General features: G+C 44.8%; 1 protein-coding gene across 1 annotated transcript in view; it reads left to right on the plus strand.

Moving 5' to 3' along the window:
* The window catches only part of CACNA2D3 (calcium voltage-gated channel auxiliary subunit alpha2delta 3), an 859990-nt gene that overhangs the window by 686149 nt on the left and 156454 nt on the right, over positions 1-17387 (plus strand). Inside the window, exons 21-25 of the mRNA XM_042929688.1 lie at positions 4929-4974; positions 5133-5230; positions 7326-7419; positions 10376-10471; positions 16416-16537. Of these exons, the coding sequence (XP_042785622.1) occupies positions 4929-4974; positions 5133-5230; positions 7326-7419; positions 10376-10471; positions 16416-16537 (456 nt within the window). The remainder of the gene's footprint in view (positions 1-4928; positions 4975-5132; positions 5231-7325; positions 7420-10375; positions 10472-16415; positions 16538-17387) is intronic.

Consider the following 17387-nt stretch of genomic DNA (forward strand, 5'->3'; position numbering starts at 1 on the left):
TTCTCATGCATAAAAAATCACGACCAAGAAAAATACAAAGTAGTGTAAAAATTCAAGCCCAGGAGGAATAAAATGAAAACAACGGTATGCGAGCCTTAGTCTTCTACAGTTGAGCCACAGATTTCATTTGTGCTTCAAGGCAGCCCAGGTCCAAGGGGGAAAATATGATCATTTAAATGATATAGCTAGGTCAGAAAGAATAAGGAGCACCTTTAGATTCCCAGGTCCTCTTGTCTTCATAAAGCATAGGCGTACTCAAACTCCCAATGAACGGTAGCAGTTGTTACAGCCCTTGAAACTTTTAAACCACTGCCACACCCGTACTGCCCTTTACAACAACCCAGTAGCTCAGAGAAGTTGCCTTCCCCAGTATCACCAGTTCACAGGGAGGGGTGAGGCTGAGCTCTGAAAGTCTCCACTCCCCAAGTGGCCCTGAGTAAGTCACTCACCCAATCTGGGTGTTAGATTTTGCATCTCCACAGAAGGAGCAGGACCAGACCAGTGCTCTTTCTGGGTGTCCCCAGAAAGTATGGTGAAGAGCAGGAAGGTTGATTACAAGCCAGTTCCAATTGGTTCGAGCTGCTTACAAGTGCATGTGGTGAACTTCCAGAAGCTGGACGACCCTGGGGCTCTCTCCAATGATGTAGTGGAGAGTGAAGAGATTGGCGATCCCGAGATGCCAAGTTCCATAGCCAGCCTCTGGTCTACTGCCAACTAGCATGCATTGTTTTACAGGTGTGAGTCTTTGTCTCACAAGTCATTGTGAGATCTTAAGGACTCGAAAGAATATTGAAAGCTTTCGTTGTGCCCATTTCAGAGCTAATCAATCATATGGCCTCTTTTCCCAGAGACACATAAGACAGAGCAGACAACTTTGTTACTTGGGCAAGATACTTAAAAGGATGTGTTCTCAGAAATTGCTTTTTTTTAACTTCTAGAATTTTCTGGTTGTATGAGCCATGTGTGGCTTTGTGGATATCACTGTCCATGAAGCCAGAAAATACGTGTCTAAACTATCTGAGGTGAAGCTGAGGGAACAGCTCATGGTCAGAACAATAGAGAGAGAGATTATTAATGGGTTATTTGCATCTCATGTGTCCATTTCCTCAACCAATCCTCAGTACATGGGCCTACCTCTTTCTCTGTCTCTCTGTCTCTCTCTGTCTCTCTGTCTCTGTCTCTCTCTCTCTCTCTCTCTCTCTCTCTCTCACACACACACACACACACACACACACACACACACAGTTGTTTTGCATTGTCTTTTGGGTCATTTCTTTAGCCATCACCTCTCCCTGTATGTTCCACAGCTGTGAGGCTGAGAGGTCATAGAATTTCAGAGCTAACTATAATCACCATGCAAGAAATTAGTTTGAACCCAAGCAAGGGGGAGACTATCTGGTTATCCACACAAATGAGGTCAGATCTTGCTTTCTTTGTTGGTTCTCTATAAATAAGAGGGCTTGCAATCCTGCCAACTTGGAGTACCCGAGCCTGAGAAAGCTACTTCCACTTGGGCCAAGTAGTAGAGGGTCCTGATCATAAGGGCCATGGCACAATTATTGTTCTGCTCTGTTCTTGGAGAAGGTAGGAGTTTCTTGGGGATGGCAACCACACTTCTGTGGGATCTTCCATAAGAAATGCTGCCCCACTAGTATCCAAAATCTATAAAGAGCTCATCAAACTCCACACCCGAAAAACAAATAACCCAGTGAAGAAATGGGCAGAAAACATGAATAGACACTTCTCTAAAGAAGACATCCGGATGGCCAACAGGCACATGAAAAGATGTTCAACGTCGCTCCTTATCAGGGAAATACAAATCAAAACCACACTCAGATACCACCTCACGCCAGTCAGAGTGGCCAAAATGAAGAAATCAGGAGACTATAGATGCTGGAGAGGATGTGGAGAAACAGGAACCCTCTTGCACTGTTGGTGGGAATGCAAATTGGTGCAGCCGCTCTGGAAAGCAGTGTGGAGGTTCCTCAGAAAATTAAAAATAGACCTACCCTATGACCCAGCAATAGCACTGCTAGGAATTTATCCAAGGGATACAGGAGTACTGATGCATAGGGGCACCTGTACCCCAATGTTTATAGCGGCACTCTCAACAATAGCCAAATTATGGAAAGAGCCTAAATGTCCATCAACTGATGAATGGATAAAGAAACTGTGGTTTATATACACAATGGAATACTACGTGGCAATGAGAAAAAATGAAATATGGCCTTTTGTAGCAACATGGATGGAACTGGAGAGTGTGATGCTAAGTGAAATAAGCCATACAGAGAAAGACAGATACCATATGGTTTCACTCTTATGTGGATCCTGAGAAACATAACAGAAACCCATGGGGGAGGGGAAGGAAAAAAAAAAAAAAAAAAAAGAGGTTAGAGTGGGAGAGAGCCAAAGCATTAGAGACTGTTAAAAAACTGAGAACAAACTGAGGGTTGATGGGGGGTGGGAGGGAGGGCAGGGTGGGAGGGAGGACAGGGTGGGTGATGGGTATTGAGGAGGGCACCTTTTGGGATGAGCACTGGGTGTTGTATGGAAACCAATTTGACAGTAAATTTCATATATTAAAAAATAAAAAAAAAAATAAAAAAAAATAAAAAAAAAAAAAAAAGAAATGCTGCCCCACAGAATGTGGGAATTTTCAACATGCTTTCCCATTGTCATATGTTACAAAGGTGGTCAACAGGTAGACATTGTTCAAAATGTAAGGAGTTGCTACTGAGGCTGAAGGTATGGGTTATAGTTCCACTTGCTGAAATTGTTTCTCTTCTGAATCTCCTTGGCATGCATATATATACATATATGCCATTATATACATACACAGAGAAAGAGAACATAGTAGTCGTTCAATAAATTAGAGCTTATGTCATTATTGTCCATGTTGTCAGTCACCAGTAGATGTGGTTGTGTCAGAAGGACCCAAATCAGAGATGAGCAACTTAGAGAACAATTCAGTTTCCTTGGTGGCCTGGGAACTCATAGAGGAAACAATCAGAACAATCTTCCCATCAGAGATTTATCTATAGGTCCTATGAAATAGAGGCAGAGTGGGCTTTGTGGATGAAGGTTGATGAGAACAGAAACTATAAAAATAGAATTGACATCATTAACCCAATATTCCAGGAAGGTGAGAGCCCATCCCAGGGCTGTTGTACTGGTTATTCCTTCTGCCAGAGCACACACTCCATTATCTACAGGCTCGGCCCCTCACCTCCTTCAGGTCGTTGCTTAAAAGTCACTTTCTCAGTGAAGCCTTCCCTGCCTATCCTACTCAAAATTGGAACTCTTTCTCTTTTACTTCTCATCTCTTGGTGCTGCCTATCCTATTCCACTCTCTTTCATAGCCCTTATCACTAACTGATATGTTATGTCTTTTAATTTTATTCTCTTTCCACCACTAGAAAACAAATACTGTGAGGGCAGTGATTTTGTTTTGTTCACTGGTATAGTCTCAGGGCCTAGAATAGTATCTGGCACAGAGTTGATGCTCAGTACATATATGGAAAGAAGGAAGGAAGGGAGCAGGGGAGGGAGAAAGGGAAGACAGGATGGATAGATGCATGCATGGCTGCATGGATTGTCCTAGGGACTCATCCCTGCCCCACTTAACCCTCTCCTGGAGTCTATGAGGTAGACTCTGTCATATACATCTTCTGACTAATAGAACTCAAAGAGTTGAAGTGACATCCCCAAGGTCATTCAACCAGTTGGTGTTGGAGCCAGGAAATGACACTTTAGTTCTGTCTGATGATATTCTGTCCAATGTATTCCCTACTTCCTGTAAAATCAAGCAGGGTGGGCAATAGTTAGATCTAGTGTTTGGCTATTTACTTCTACATTTGTATTTGAGGAAGAAGCTGGAATCCTGAGTGCAGTAAGATACTGCTGGCCATTTGGGAAACTCTGACATCCTCAAACAGACTATAAGCATCATCTGAGTTCCTGAGGTCATCACTCACAAGTGTGTGTCTGCTGATGAGCCTTCAAAATGAACTCACATGAAGATACAATGAAAGAGTTATTTCACAGAGCTAGAGTGATCTGGAGCATTCTGTAAAAACTCCCCAATTCCCTGCAAGCCCCGGTTGTCCCAGCTACCTTTCTGGACTGATGGCACATTTTTACTTAGGATCCTGTAACAACTAGCAACTTTTGCTGGTCAAAAACAGTTGAGTATTGGGGCACCTGGGTGGCTCAGTCGGTTGAACGTACGATGACTCAGGTCATGATCTCGTGGTTCGTGAGTTCGAGCCTTGTGTCAGGCTCTGTGCTAACAGCTCAGAGCCTGGAGCCTGCTTTGGATTCTGTGTCTCCCTCTCTCTCTGCCCCTCCACCGCTCATTCTGTCTCTCTCTCTCTCTCTCAAAAATAAACATTAAAAAAATAAAAAAAAAACAGTTGAGTATTGACAATTGCATATCATTCAACCTATCATCTCACCCTCACAACCAACCATCAGTTAGAGACTATTATTATTCCTGTTTTGCACAGGAAGAAACCGTCATTTGGAAAAGTAAAGTAACCTGCTAATGTCACGCACGAGTTAAGTGGTCCAGCCCAGCTCCCTGCTCAGGCCGTGCAGGGCTCCAATGCCAGTGTTTCCACCGTCATACTAAACCTGTCCCCCGGAACTCACTGGTGTGTCATTTATCTTCATGGAGTTCAGGCTTTCCTGGGACACTCAGCCTGGGAAGGCGGCAGTGGTGGTCTAGGGAGATGGAAGTGGGGAGAGAGATCTGCCTGGTTTCCTTTGTCCAGTGTCCCTTTTCATGGGCAGATATCTTTGGCATTGGTGCCTACCCATCACCACTCAATGGCCCTGTCCTCAAGCATTTAGAGCACATGAAAGCTGAGGGGTGTCCGTGCCCCACGCAGGTGATCCTTACTCATTAACTCCTTCTCCTTGATCTCCAGGCCTGCATGACTTAGAGCACCCTGACGTATCCCTGGCAGATGAATGGTAAGAATTAAACCATCCTTCATCAGCATGGATATTTGTTGCCATCTTTGATTTCAAATCCTCTATACTCCCTCCCTACCTCTACTGGTTCAAAGGCAAAGGAAGGCGATGCCACAAATACTCACGTGTTCCTGTTTTGGCCCATGTCATGTTCTCAGGTCCTACTGCAACACTGACCTACACCCGGAGCACCGTCATCTATCTCAGCTAGAAGCCATCAAGCTCTACCTCAAAGGCAAAGAACCTCTGCTCCAATGTGAGTGTGCTGTGTGTGCGTGTCACCAGAGTACACAATGAACCAAAAACCGTACTTCCCCTCAGCTTTCAAGGGAAGCTTTGCTCCAGTAGAGATGATCAGTCAAATGTCTGCTTCCTAGAGAAGCAGGAGGAAGAATGTGGGCCACTGGAAACCATGCAGAAACCCCAGTCTCATTCTAGCCTTTTGCACTGGATTTGCCCCCCTACTGGACCATTTAAGTCAAGCACCTGAGTAAGATGGAAACTACCACTAGGAGGGGACTGTGAATATCTGTTCCCTTATTTTACATGAGAAACAAGGGCAGGAAACAGAACTGGCGGCATCTCAGGGCCTACTCGAGGTCTGTTTCCCTCCAGAGTGGAATCATCACGGACACATGTTGCCTCATGATGTATATGTGCTGTTGCCCCTCCTCTTACCACGGGGCCTCTGAGGGAGCTCAGTGAGTCAGAAATGGCCCGTGGCCAGTGCAGAGGGGGCAGGGAGAGAGCAGCAGGCCTGATGCTCACCAAGTACAAGAGCAGCCCCTGGACTGGGGTCTAAGTTAGTTACAGCGACTAGTTTGGGCGAGGAGAGATTTGCCAGCAGTGAGCACAGCACCTGCCCCTACCCCCGACAGGTAGCACTTGTTCATTGATGTGAACGGTTCTTTACCTATATTATTTCCTAGACTAACCACAGCAGCCCTGTGAGAGCTGGAAGTACGTTTATCTAGCTTCTAAAGTGCATCCTCATGGAATGGATTTACTTTTGGGGACATGCTCTAGTAGAGAAAAGATCAGATGGACATCATATAAGCCTATTTTGTTTCATTTTCTTTGACTTTCTGAAGGACATATTTAAAAAACAAAGGGATAGAGATATGTTTTAAAATTTACATCTACCATCCAGCTTAATCAAATCTTAATATTTTGCCCTATTTCCTTCAGGTGCTTTCTAAGGAATGAAACATTACAGATAATGTTGAAGCCCCTGAGTCCCGTGTGGTCCCGTTTCCCTCCTAGAAAAAGCTACCCTCCTGTATTTGTCACTCCTAGGCAATTATACTATCATATTATCTATATTATTATTACATTATTATATTATACTATTACTATATATAGTAATATATACAGATGTATATATGTGTGCATATATATGTATATACGTATATATAGGTATCCATGAATAGTATGTGCCATTATTTTCATTATTTTATATATTAAAATTTATATGTGGTATATTATATTATCTACGATATAACGTGTGTATTGTTCTATAACTTGTGTTTCACTCGTTGCATTGTTGAGATTTACTTATGTTGATCATTTACCTGTGATGCATTTGTTTGAATTACTATATGGTATCCCAAGACGTAACTATGTCTCACTATGTCCATTGTCTTTTTGGTGATGAGTTATTTTTAGTTTTTGCTTTTAGAGCAAAGTGCCATTGTCTTGTTGGCCAGCATCAAGGTGAGGACTGGCCGGCTGTAGGTGACAGTTAGCCCCTCTGCAGAGTGATTGGAGGGCTCTGGGATGCCTCTGCTGCACTCATGATATCCCCCTGACTCCTTAGCCTCTTCCACAGAGCCCCAGCAAGATTCCCTCTTTGGATAGGGGCAGGTTTCCTGCTTTAAATTGGAAAAAACAAACAGTCCTACCAGATGGAAGGTGTCACAAAATAGAGGAGTCCCAGGAGTGTTTAGTTATCACATCCCTCTCTCTTCTTACAAACGACTGGGAGCAGGGCCCTGAAGAACCACAGGTAGAGGACAGAAGTGCGGATGGACCGAGCAAACTTTCTAAGACATGCCGGTCTATGGCATCAACTCCTAGATGGGAAGAGAAAGCAGAAAACCGAAGTGTGACACACCCGAGACTCTCTGTTTACTATCGTTTCATCCAGATGCTCTGGGGGGCCCTGTATTGCGGGCATATCAGCTGTCAGAACTGACCCATATTTTCAGCCGGTGGGAGGTTGTTAATGCCTAACGCGACACATCACAGGAGAGAGTGGCCTGCAGACACTGCAAATGAGCGCGGCGAGACCTCTCGTGCCCCCGTTTGGGGCCCAGCCACAGCCATCTTCTCAAGTCTGTCCCTCCCAATAGGTGATAAAGAATTGATACAAGAAGTCCTTTTTGATGCCGTGGTGAGCGCTCCCATTGAAGCATATTGGACCAGTCTTGCCCTCAACAAATCTGAGTAAGTGGTTGCACGTGTCCCCCTTTCCTGGCCATTTCCCCACAAGCCGTCCGAAATATGGTTATGGTTTAAAGAACTAAAGTGTTTGGGGAGCTTGGTGTTAAAGTGCTTTAATTTTTCCCAAAGCTCCAAACCACAAGAGCTAGAGCAGATTAGCGGCTCGGGCTTGGGTGGCAAGCTCCCGGGTTTGACATATAATTTGAGCGTTAGCGTTACATGAAATTTGGTGTGCTGGGGTGGGGGGCACTGGCGAGGGAGAGGGAGGCAGAAGGAGGGCTTAGCTTCTTGCCCTGCATGGCCCCCTGTACTTCACAGTCTGGAGGGGACTTGGGATCTGGGCCAGGCCGGGTTATAAGTCGGACGGGGAAGTGAGAGCTCTGTTTCATGAGGGTGTCAGGATATAACCCTGTGGTTTTCTTTCTGTGGCAGAGGACGCAGGGAGAGGGGGCTGGGCAGTGGTAGCTGTTGTCAAAGTCTTCAGCAGCTTATCAATGTTATTATTATTTTACTAATTGAAGTAGGTTATTAAAGATTGAAAATAGAAAGAAAAAGCATTCCTTTTTCCTTATACCTTCATGTCAGACATTATTTAGTTCTCTCTCCTTTTTTGTTCTTCGTTAGCTCCATTCATTCATTTACCTTGCCTTTTGTATACCCTCTTCTCTATCCTATCATTCATTCTGTTCTCATTGTCATTCCTTTATCATTCATTCATCCATGCATCACCGATTGCATATCTGTTGTGTGCCAGGCGCTGGACTAGGTGTTGGTGAAATGGAGTAATTCAATCAAACACAGTCCTTGCCATCACAGTCCTTGCTACCTGTGGTGTGTAGCATCCCAGATTATTAAGAATTTGATAACTGCTTTGAAAGAAGTGTAAGGATGTGCAGACTGTGACAAGACCTAGAGTGGAGATGAAAGACAGAAGGCCTTTCTGAGCAGAAACTAGTTCAAGGGTTAGGGAGCATTCTAAGGAAAATGGAACAACTGTGCAAACGTCCTGAGGTACAATAGTATTTGACACATTTGAGGAATTTAAAGAAGGCCAATGGAACTGAAATATAGAAGGTAGGCTCGAAGATGTTGGCAGATGAGGGTGCAGAGGGGCTAGATGGCTCAGGACCTTGGGAGTCAGGTGAAGGATTTCGGCTACTATACTACAAGTGTTGGAAAGCCACTGAATGATTTTAAGAACATTTTAAGATGTTAAGAAGGACATGATCATATTTGCATTTTTAAAGAATATCCTCCTCCTGCTATGTGAAGAATAGTTTAATGGGATAAGAGCAATAAGAAAGGCTTCTACAGCATTCCAAGGGATTTGCCACTCAGACCAAGGCAGTGGCTGTGGCACAGAGAGGAAAGATCCACTTGTGGCATGCTTCAGAACCACCACCGCCGCCGCCGCCGAGGATTTGATGGTCCACTGAGTGAAGGGAGGGAGACTGAGCTCTCAAGGGTCATTCTCAGATTTACAACACGAATGCCTGTACAGATACTGGTACCATTTCCTAGGACAGACGACAATGAAAGAAGAGTTGGTTTGGAACTGAATGTGTCCATAGTGCTTTTCTAGATGTTTTAAGCTTAAGTCTCCCAAGTAGACAGTTTAATACAGGAGTCTGGAGCCCCAAAGAGAGATCACCATTCTCATTATACTTGGAAGTGTCCTTAGACTGCTTACTAACATGGTTTCTATTCCCTGGGAGGTTGGGAAAGAGTCAAAACCTTTCCAGCGATTGCTTTCTCTGGTGGATGTGGAAATGTTTCTTTTAAGCTCTCATGAAACTCAAAATCCCGTGCAAAGATTGCTGGTTCACTCCTAACACATGCTAAAGATTTCCAAAATGGTAGCTTTGCTTTGTAGTCCACATCTGTAACTGATTGGGCAGCCTGGCTTTCCAATTTGGGTAGGCTGCAAGCAGAAACAAATGCATAGTGTTGGTTTTTATTCACCCCTTAAATACTTAAAGGTAGTACCAGCCACTTTGACTACCATCAAAGATCAAGTAACCAAATTATCTTATATTGAAGATGACATGGATAGTGCTTCGCATCAAATGGCTACTAGCATTGAGGGAAGGGAAGCAAACTCAAGAAACAGTATTCTCTTCATACTTTTATCACAGAATTAAATTATGTATCTGTGGAGAAAGACCACTCACTTTTTGTGAAGAGGTAGGCATTGAGAAAATCCTTAGCACGCTCAAACGTATACAATATTTGCCTTGAAAGTTGAAAAAAAATTCCTTCAGTGGATTTTAAAATAAGTTTCCTTTGCCAAGGCCATTCTTAGGGGTCCTATGTGTGGTATCCTGCAGGGATTTAAAGAAGCCATTTCTTTAATCATCTCTGGGGATGGTGGTAAGAAGAAGGCCTGTGCTCTGGCAGAAGTTACAAGTCAGTGACTTCAAACAGCATAGAATTCAGGTCCTAGACATTTCCAGGCTGCAGGTCACTACAGACTTGACCCAGTGGCCCAGCTGGTACTTTCACTGATGGCAGATTCCACTAATGGTTTCAGGACCAAGAATGGACTTGGTAGATCAATGCAAAGTTCCCTGTGATGATTTTCTTCCTCTCCATAAAGCCGTTCCCATTCCTGTCTGCTCTTCTGACTTTGCACTCAGAACCCTGAGATAAAGATGTACCTATTTAGTGTGGGGGTGCATTTGTTCATGGTGCTTTGGAGTTCTCAGAACTCAATGGAGTTCTTAGTTTTTCTTGCGAGAATTACCAAAAATGCTTTTGTAAGGGGTGAGTTTGCATTCCGTGCTTGGTGCGGGTGTGCATACGTGTGTGTGTGAGTGTGTGTTTCTATAATTTCTTTTAAAATTTCAGGTTTTATGAAAAACTGCTTTTTCATAAAGCAGTCCATGAGTCTTAAAATGCAAAAGCCATTCTCTCCTTACTGTCTGGACGCAACCTCCTGTTGTCTGCTGCTGTGTTTCAGGAACTCTGACAAGGGCGTGGAGGTTGCCTTCCTCGGCACTCGTACGGGCCTCTCGAGGATCAACCTGTTTGTTGGGGCTGAGCAGCTCACCAATCAGTAAGTAGGAAGGCTCCCCTGCAGGGGCCCAGGGAGCTCCTGAAATGGGAAATTCAAGGGATGCTTAAGCTTCTCGGTTCTACCAGCAGTAGAAACAAAATTCAGGCCACCCCAGGCATGCTGACATGGTTCCTCTCTGTTCTACCACGGAGGCCCCGGCGTGTGTGCTCGCCTGCCTGTTGGCCTTTCCGCAACCCTTTCTTCTTCATGCTTGCTGGCTTCCGCCCACTGTCCTGGAGTCCTCTCCCGCGCTGGTGAGTCACCGCAGAATCTGGCGACCCAGGGGTTGCTGGGGGAGCGGCCAGAAGGAGGACTCCTGATGGATGGCTCCAGGGCATTCAGCTGCTCTGCAGCTCTGCGGAGGGATTCCTGCCTGTCCAAGAATCAGGGTTTCAAGTCTGTTGTTTATTTGTTTGTGTGCGCTTTAATAAACCTCGGTGCCTCTGCACTGTGCCTAAGGGCCTGCAGAGCCCCACACCCAGGAGTGGGCAGTCCAGTGGGACACGGGTTGGACAGTGTTTCCTTGTGTTGCCAAACAGACCCAGATGGACAATGGGGAGAGCGTCCAGTACCCAGATGTCCTTGAAATCACTGCGCAGCCTCTGTATCTTCAGAGAGCAACAGGGTCTTAACTCTTCAAACTGGTGTTGAACCAGAGCTAGTGTGGGCCTGGGAAGTCCTTTCTGGCCCGATTACTGTTTCTCAGTTTGTTTGTTTGCTTGCTTGTTTTTTTCTCTGAAGTAAGAGGCATTATTAGGCGAGCGACAAATGGAGTCCGAGATTCAGACAGTTTGCCAAGTGCATGTGAGGAGGGTTCAGACGTTACTGTGGGCCCTCAGACACCCTGATGTATGGATACCTGGGGGTGAATGACAAGGCCACAGGCTGACAACCAATCTGAAAGGGGGCAACCTCACAGAGACCTGAGGAGGGGACACTCCTGTCCCAGCAAGCCCCGGTCAGCAGCGTTCTTGCCTCTTAGGTGAGGCCCTGTCCCAACCATATGATCTTATAACACCAAGTCTGGTAAGTGGGAAATCAATAGATTTTTAGATGGTTCATGAACTGGCCCATTTGAGGACTCTTTCTCAGCATCTCAAATTTGTCATTTAGGAAGTTGACTACAGTTGTGACTTGATTGTTCCAAGCCCTCTTCAGCCCTTTAGCCCTGCTCAATTGTCTTTCCGGAGGGCAAGTTCCTAGAAGGACTAGAAATTACAAGATACACATCACCTTCTCCTTCTGGAACCTAGAGAGAGGCAGAAGGAGATGTAGGCACTGACTTTCTCCTGCTCAAGAGGAAGGCTGTTGTTTGTATTGAGATAAAACAGACAAACCAGAAGAACAATCACAACAAGACAATGCACCTTGCTAGTCTGTCCTGTAGGTCACGCTCAGGATTGCTGGGATGAGGGTCTGGCCCATCCCACTGGTTGCCTTTGCTCTGTGTCCCTGGCAAGTGGCAGTGATGATCTCCCTGGGTTCTTGTGAGGATCAAAAAAATTGTGGATGTAAAACCAGTTTGAGAAGCTAAAAATATCTGCAAGTAAGGGTTAGCTCTGCTCCCTGTGACACAACTGTGACCCAGAGTGAGTAGACACTGGCTATCTGGATGATTCTTCGGTCTTCAAGAAACTCATGCCATTGACTCATATTGAACTCAGAACCTTGAGTTCTATTTTTTTAAATGTTTTTTATTTATTTTTGAGAGAGAAAGCGTGTGGGGGAGGGGCAGAGAGAGAGAGAGAGACAGACAGACAGAGGATCCAAAGCAGGCTCTGTGCTGACAGCAGAGAGCCTGATGAACCTGTGAGATCATGACCTAAGCCAAAGTCAGACACTTAACTGATAAAGCCACCTAGGCACTCCAAAATTTCCATTGTCTTAGGGTCTTGTACCTGCCTACCCTGTCCAAGAAGACGGCATTTGTTAAGGTCCAACTGTCCAGATATACTCTTGGATAGGGCTAGAAAGCTTTTCGAATTTCTGTTTTTAAATAAGGCATACCGAGAAAAGTGCCAAGCTGTGGGGAGAGTGCTAGAGAATATAAAGTCCCTGCCGCAGAACTAACTGGTACTAGCATCAGCCTGCTACACTGAGGTGCCACCTCCTGTCACCACCATCTGCTTTGGAAGCACGTGGATTCTAGTCCAAGGGCTCTGTCCCTGCCTCTGCACCCGTTAATGTCAGCAGTGAATCTTGTGCATTCCGTGTGGCCTCTTGGAACACCTGTAGCACACAAAGGCAGTCTAAGCGATGACTGCTTCACAGCTTCCATGTGACCCACAGAGAACAAAAGAAGCTCCCGAGATTTAAAAATCCCATATACTTGATGGAGCCATTTTCAGTTTACATACTGTATACATAACTCTGATAGAATCGCAGTGAGTATAAGTTTATAGATGAGTAAATGGGGTTCAGAGATTCAGTGATTGACCCAAGTAATTCACCCAAGGTCATTCGTCTGCGCCTAAAACCTAGACTGGTCTCACACAACACCACAACAGCCCCTAGTATCTACAGGTAGGCTTTCATCTTACCTAGAAAGATCTATCTTCCTGAAGAACATTTTCAGAGATTCTGTAGAACCAACTCTCTCCTTCTACTTCCTTCTGAATCACCACTTGGTAGTTATCAGGGACCTACAGGGTTTCCTGGCAACCAGACCCTCTCATGTGAACACCAAAGCCAATGGAGATCATGCCCTGCAGGCTCCTGCTCGCTGCCCTGGTGCCAGCGTGGTCTGGTCCTGGGCAGCAGCCACTGGGCACTCAGTAATGCCGTGTTCCAAGCCTGTCGCCTGCCTTCCTCAAATGTCTCCATCAGTCTAAGTGAAAACCACCTCACACCTCCTAACCAAGCTATTAGCCTCACCTTCCAGGACTGGAAAGGGGCCCCCCGTACCATTAACTGCTGCATAAGAAGGGCACCTTCCTCCCCGTAGTTATATGCATCCCACCACCAAATAGGAATGCCACAAGTGAAAATGCTTGGTTGTGCCATGGCCCAGTGTGGAATACAGCTGTTCATCCCACCGAGGACTAGATAGCAGAGTCTCCTTCACACACCTATCGCAGTCAGGTTTATGAAAAATCTCGTGTCTGATGGGGGAAAAAAAAGCAAAAGGTCACATTTCAATATTTGTGAGTCCTATTGATTTTAGGATCAGGAAACATTACCACTGAATATATCGGTGCCAGGAGGAGCTTGTCTGTGACCTCAAGCCTGGAACTCCCTACGCCCAGCACTGAATAACTCAGAGGTCCATGCATCATCAGTTGGCCTTTTGAATGACAGCAGAGAGCCTTTACATAGGAACGTGGCCATACTGATGTGGCAATTTGAAAGAATTGAGAAATACTGTTTAGAAAAGTTTCAGCAAATTGCTTTTAATACTTGAGAAGCTCTTATCTGAATATGAGATTTGATTTATCATGTGATCATTAAGCACACGCTGAGTGCCTGATGAGTGCCAGGCCCTGGAAATGTCAAGAAAAATAATGTCTCTGCCCTTAGAGAGGAATTAGAACATACTAGTGTAAGTTAGAAGGAGGTGTATTTCTATGCTGAGAACTTCAAGGGTGGCCTCCAATGGCACGGGCTTCCTCTAGGAGGTAGCTTTGCATCTTAGAAAGAGATCAAGAGATCAGTGCCTGGCCATACCCTAAAACTACAGAATGCTTTCCTGAGCTAGAAGACAATTCAAGTAGTTTCTAATAACCCAACTTGTTACAACTTAGCATATAAATTCAACCCTGCTATAACAATGGAGAATATTTGAGTATTTCTCTCCATGGTCTGTGTGATCCAACTTCACACTGCAAACTGATGGATACAACATGGTGCCATTTCTGGTTCAATCAGTGGCCTTTTCCCTGCATACACATTGTCCCCTGATTGCTGTCCTTTCCATCCCTTGATTGCTCTCCCTTCCTGCAAGATCTCTGAAGACTGTGGACTGGCCAGGCAGTCATTTCCTCCCCCGAGTTATACTGTCTCAGCCAAGATGAGGCACTTGGGAGAGTAAACATGAGTCTTTGGAGATAAGTGAAGCAAACAAACATTCGCTGGAACTTGAGGATGTGTAAGTCTCTGTGAAGGGAGCCAAAATGGGAACCAAAGCTTCTTTCCTCAGAGACTTCAGGAGGTTTGGGACGGGGACATGACAGAGCAGGTAAGACCAAGGAAGGAGAAGGCCGTGTGAGAGACCAAGGCTGTGGGGCAGGAACTTGCTAATGTCTCTGTGGATTTGTGTGGTGGGTGGGATTTGAGGCACACTGTGAAGGGAATATGATTTTGAAAGGAAGAAACGGGGAAGAGAGTGCGGGTAGGCCTCAGGAGAGAGAGAAGCACTGTGGGCAGTGGGCGCAGGAGGCTGGGCAAGGTAAGGGATTTACAGACAGCTGGAGCAGTCCTGTTGGCTGGAGAGCAGGTGGTGGAGGGAGGGAGGGAGCAAGGATATCCACAGGGCCCACTGCTACCTCTGTTATACTTTTTCTCAGAAGAGTGAAATCTACTTAATTTGATCTTTCCAAGGGTATGTGATCGTGTATGGATTGTAAGGCAAGACAGCTTTCCGACTACCCTTTCTTTGGTCTTGTGATACGATTTCTGGAGGCTTTGCTTGCTTGCGTTAGATGCTAAGATGATTCGTTCACTGGACATACTAGGAAAAATTATTTCACCCACAGACAGTCTGACTGCTGGAGTTCTACAGGGTAATTCTGAGCCATCTGGGGTGCATGATGCTACACAGATTCTCTCTGCACTGAGAAAGCCAACACTGTTTTCACCTGACAAAGGTGGTTGGGACATACCCACATCCGGCTTTTCCTTGCTGAGTGGTGACATGATCCTTCTCCTCCCCCACCTCCTCCCTCCTCCTCCCCGTCCCCCTCTTTCTTCTTCCTTTCCAGTTTTATTGAGAAATAATTGGCGTATAATTGTATACGTTTCAGACGTACAGCATGATGATTTGGTTTACATATATTGTGAAATGATTACTGCAGTAGGTTTACTTCACATCTCTCTTCTCATACAGATACAATAAAAAGAAAAGAATAAAAATTCTCCTGGTGATGAGAACCCTTAGGAAATATTCTCTTCACAGCTTGATTGTAGGTCACACGGCAGTGTTAGCTGTAGTCCCCAGGTTGTCTTATAACCTTCTTGTCATTCCCCATCCCCCAACCCCTGCCCCTTGTAACCACAAATCTGATCTCTTTTTTTTGAGTTTGGTGGTTTTTTGGTTTTTGCTTGTTTGTCTTTGTTTCTTTGTTTGTTTTTAGCTTCCACATGTGAGATCCTACAGTGTTTGTCTTTTTCTGTCTGACTTATTTCCCTTAGCTTAATGCTTTCAAGTTCCACCCATATTGTGGCCAATGGTAGGATTTTCTCATTGTTGTGGCTGAATAATATTCCATTGTGTGGAATGTGTGGTATATATGCCACCATTTCTTTATCCATTCATCCTTTGATAGACACTCAGGTTGTTTCCATATCTCGGTTGTTGTAAATAATGCTGCAGTGAATGGAAAATATCTTTTTGAGTTAGGGTTTTTGTTTCCATTGTATATATTCCCAGTAGAATTGCTGGATCAGATGGTAGTCTTATTTTTAATTTTTTGAGGAACCGCCATATTGTTTTCCATGGTGGCTGGCTGTACCAATTTACGAAGTGCACCAGCGTTCTCTTTTTTCCAGACCCTCACCAACATTTGTTATCTCTTGTCTTCTTGGTGATAGCCATCCTAACATGTGTGAAGTGATATCTCATTTTGGTTTTGATTTGCATTTCCCTAATGACGAGTGATGCTGAGCATCTTTTCATGTTCCTGTTGGCCATTTGTATATCTTCTTTGGAAAAATGAAAAAGTACGTTGCTCACTTTTTAATTGGATTATTTGTGGTTTTTTGACATGTTCTTATTCCTTTCCATTTCCAGGGATTTTCTGAAAGCTGGAGACAAGGAGAACATTTTTAACGCAGACCATTTCCCTCTCTGGTACCGAAGAGCTGCGGAGCAGATTCCAGGGAGCTTCGTCTACTCCATCCCGTTCAGCACAGGTGGGGGTCCTTGTTAGAGTTGGGACTCTGTCTGTCTGGTCCTGCTGGCCCGGGCATTGCATGCAGAGTGTAGTGGGGGCCATCTGAATGCTGGAGGGAGCCAAGTTCTGTCTTGAGGACCAATGCTGAATATTGGCCCAGCACTGAACCATTGACCTGTTTCATAAATACAATGGCCCCAAGTAAAATGAAGCTTTTGCTTAACTGAAGTGTGAAAAGAGCATTTCACAAAGCAGGACTGGTACTTTTTACTGTGTGGAATTTGAATACAAACATCTCAGTAGATTTTTTTTTAATGTTATCATGGCCCCACTTGGAGAAAATTCATGCAGACATAACATCCTTTGCCAGAACTTTCAGTGAATCACATCACTTTGGAGGCCCACAGTCCCCCCATCAGAAACTAAATTGATTCAAATCAACATGCAGGAGTGAGAGCTGAGATTTTTGTGTAGACTTGTGATCTCCTGACAGAGGGCTGCGGTGACCCAGGAAAAGCGCATAACCTGTGATTTTTCTAGTCCTAAGATTTTATATTATAAAAAAACTAAGGTTGCCTCCCTCCAAAAAAGAACTGAACACCATCTTATTTCAACCATGTTTAGAAGCAAAACACACTGAACATACTTTTCGATTGTCCTTGGCTTTTTCTTGTCTCACGCAGCTGATAGTTTTTGGTGCTCATTTTGTGGAAGGCTCTGACTGTGCCTTGTAGCAACTTCAGAGATGAATAAGACCTAGTTCTATAAACTTGGATTGCTTTAGACAGTTCAGTCTATACTTATGTTTTATATTAGAGCCACCATATTAGTCTTTTTCAAGCATTCTGAAATCAGCCCTAGTGGCGGTT

Source organism: Panthera leo, chromosome A2, assembly GCF_018350215.1.
Source record: "Panthera leo isolate Ple1 chromosome A2, P.leo_Ple1_pat1.1, whole genome shotgun sequence".
NCBI lineage: Eukaryota > Metazoa > Chordata > Mammalia > Carnivora > Felidae > Panthera > Panthera leo.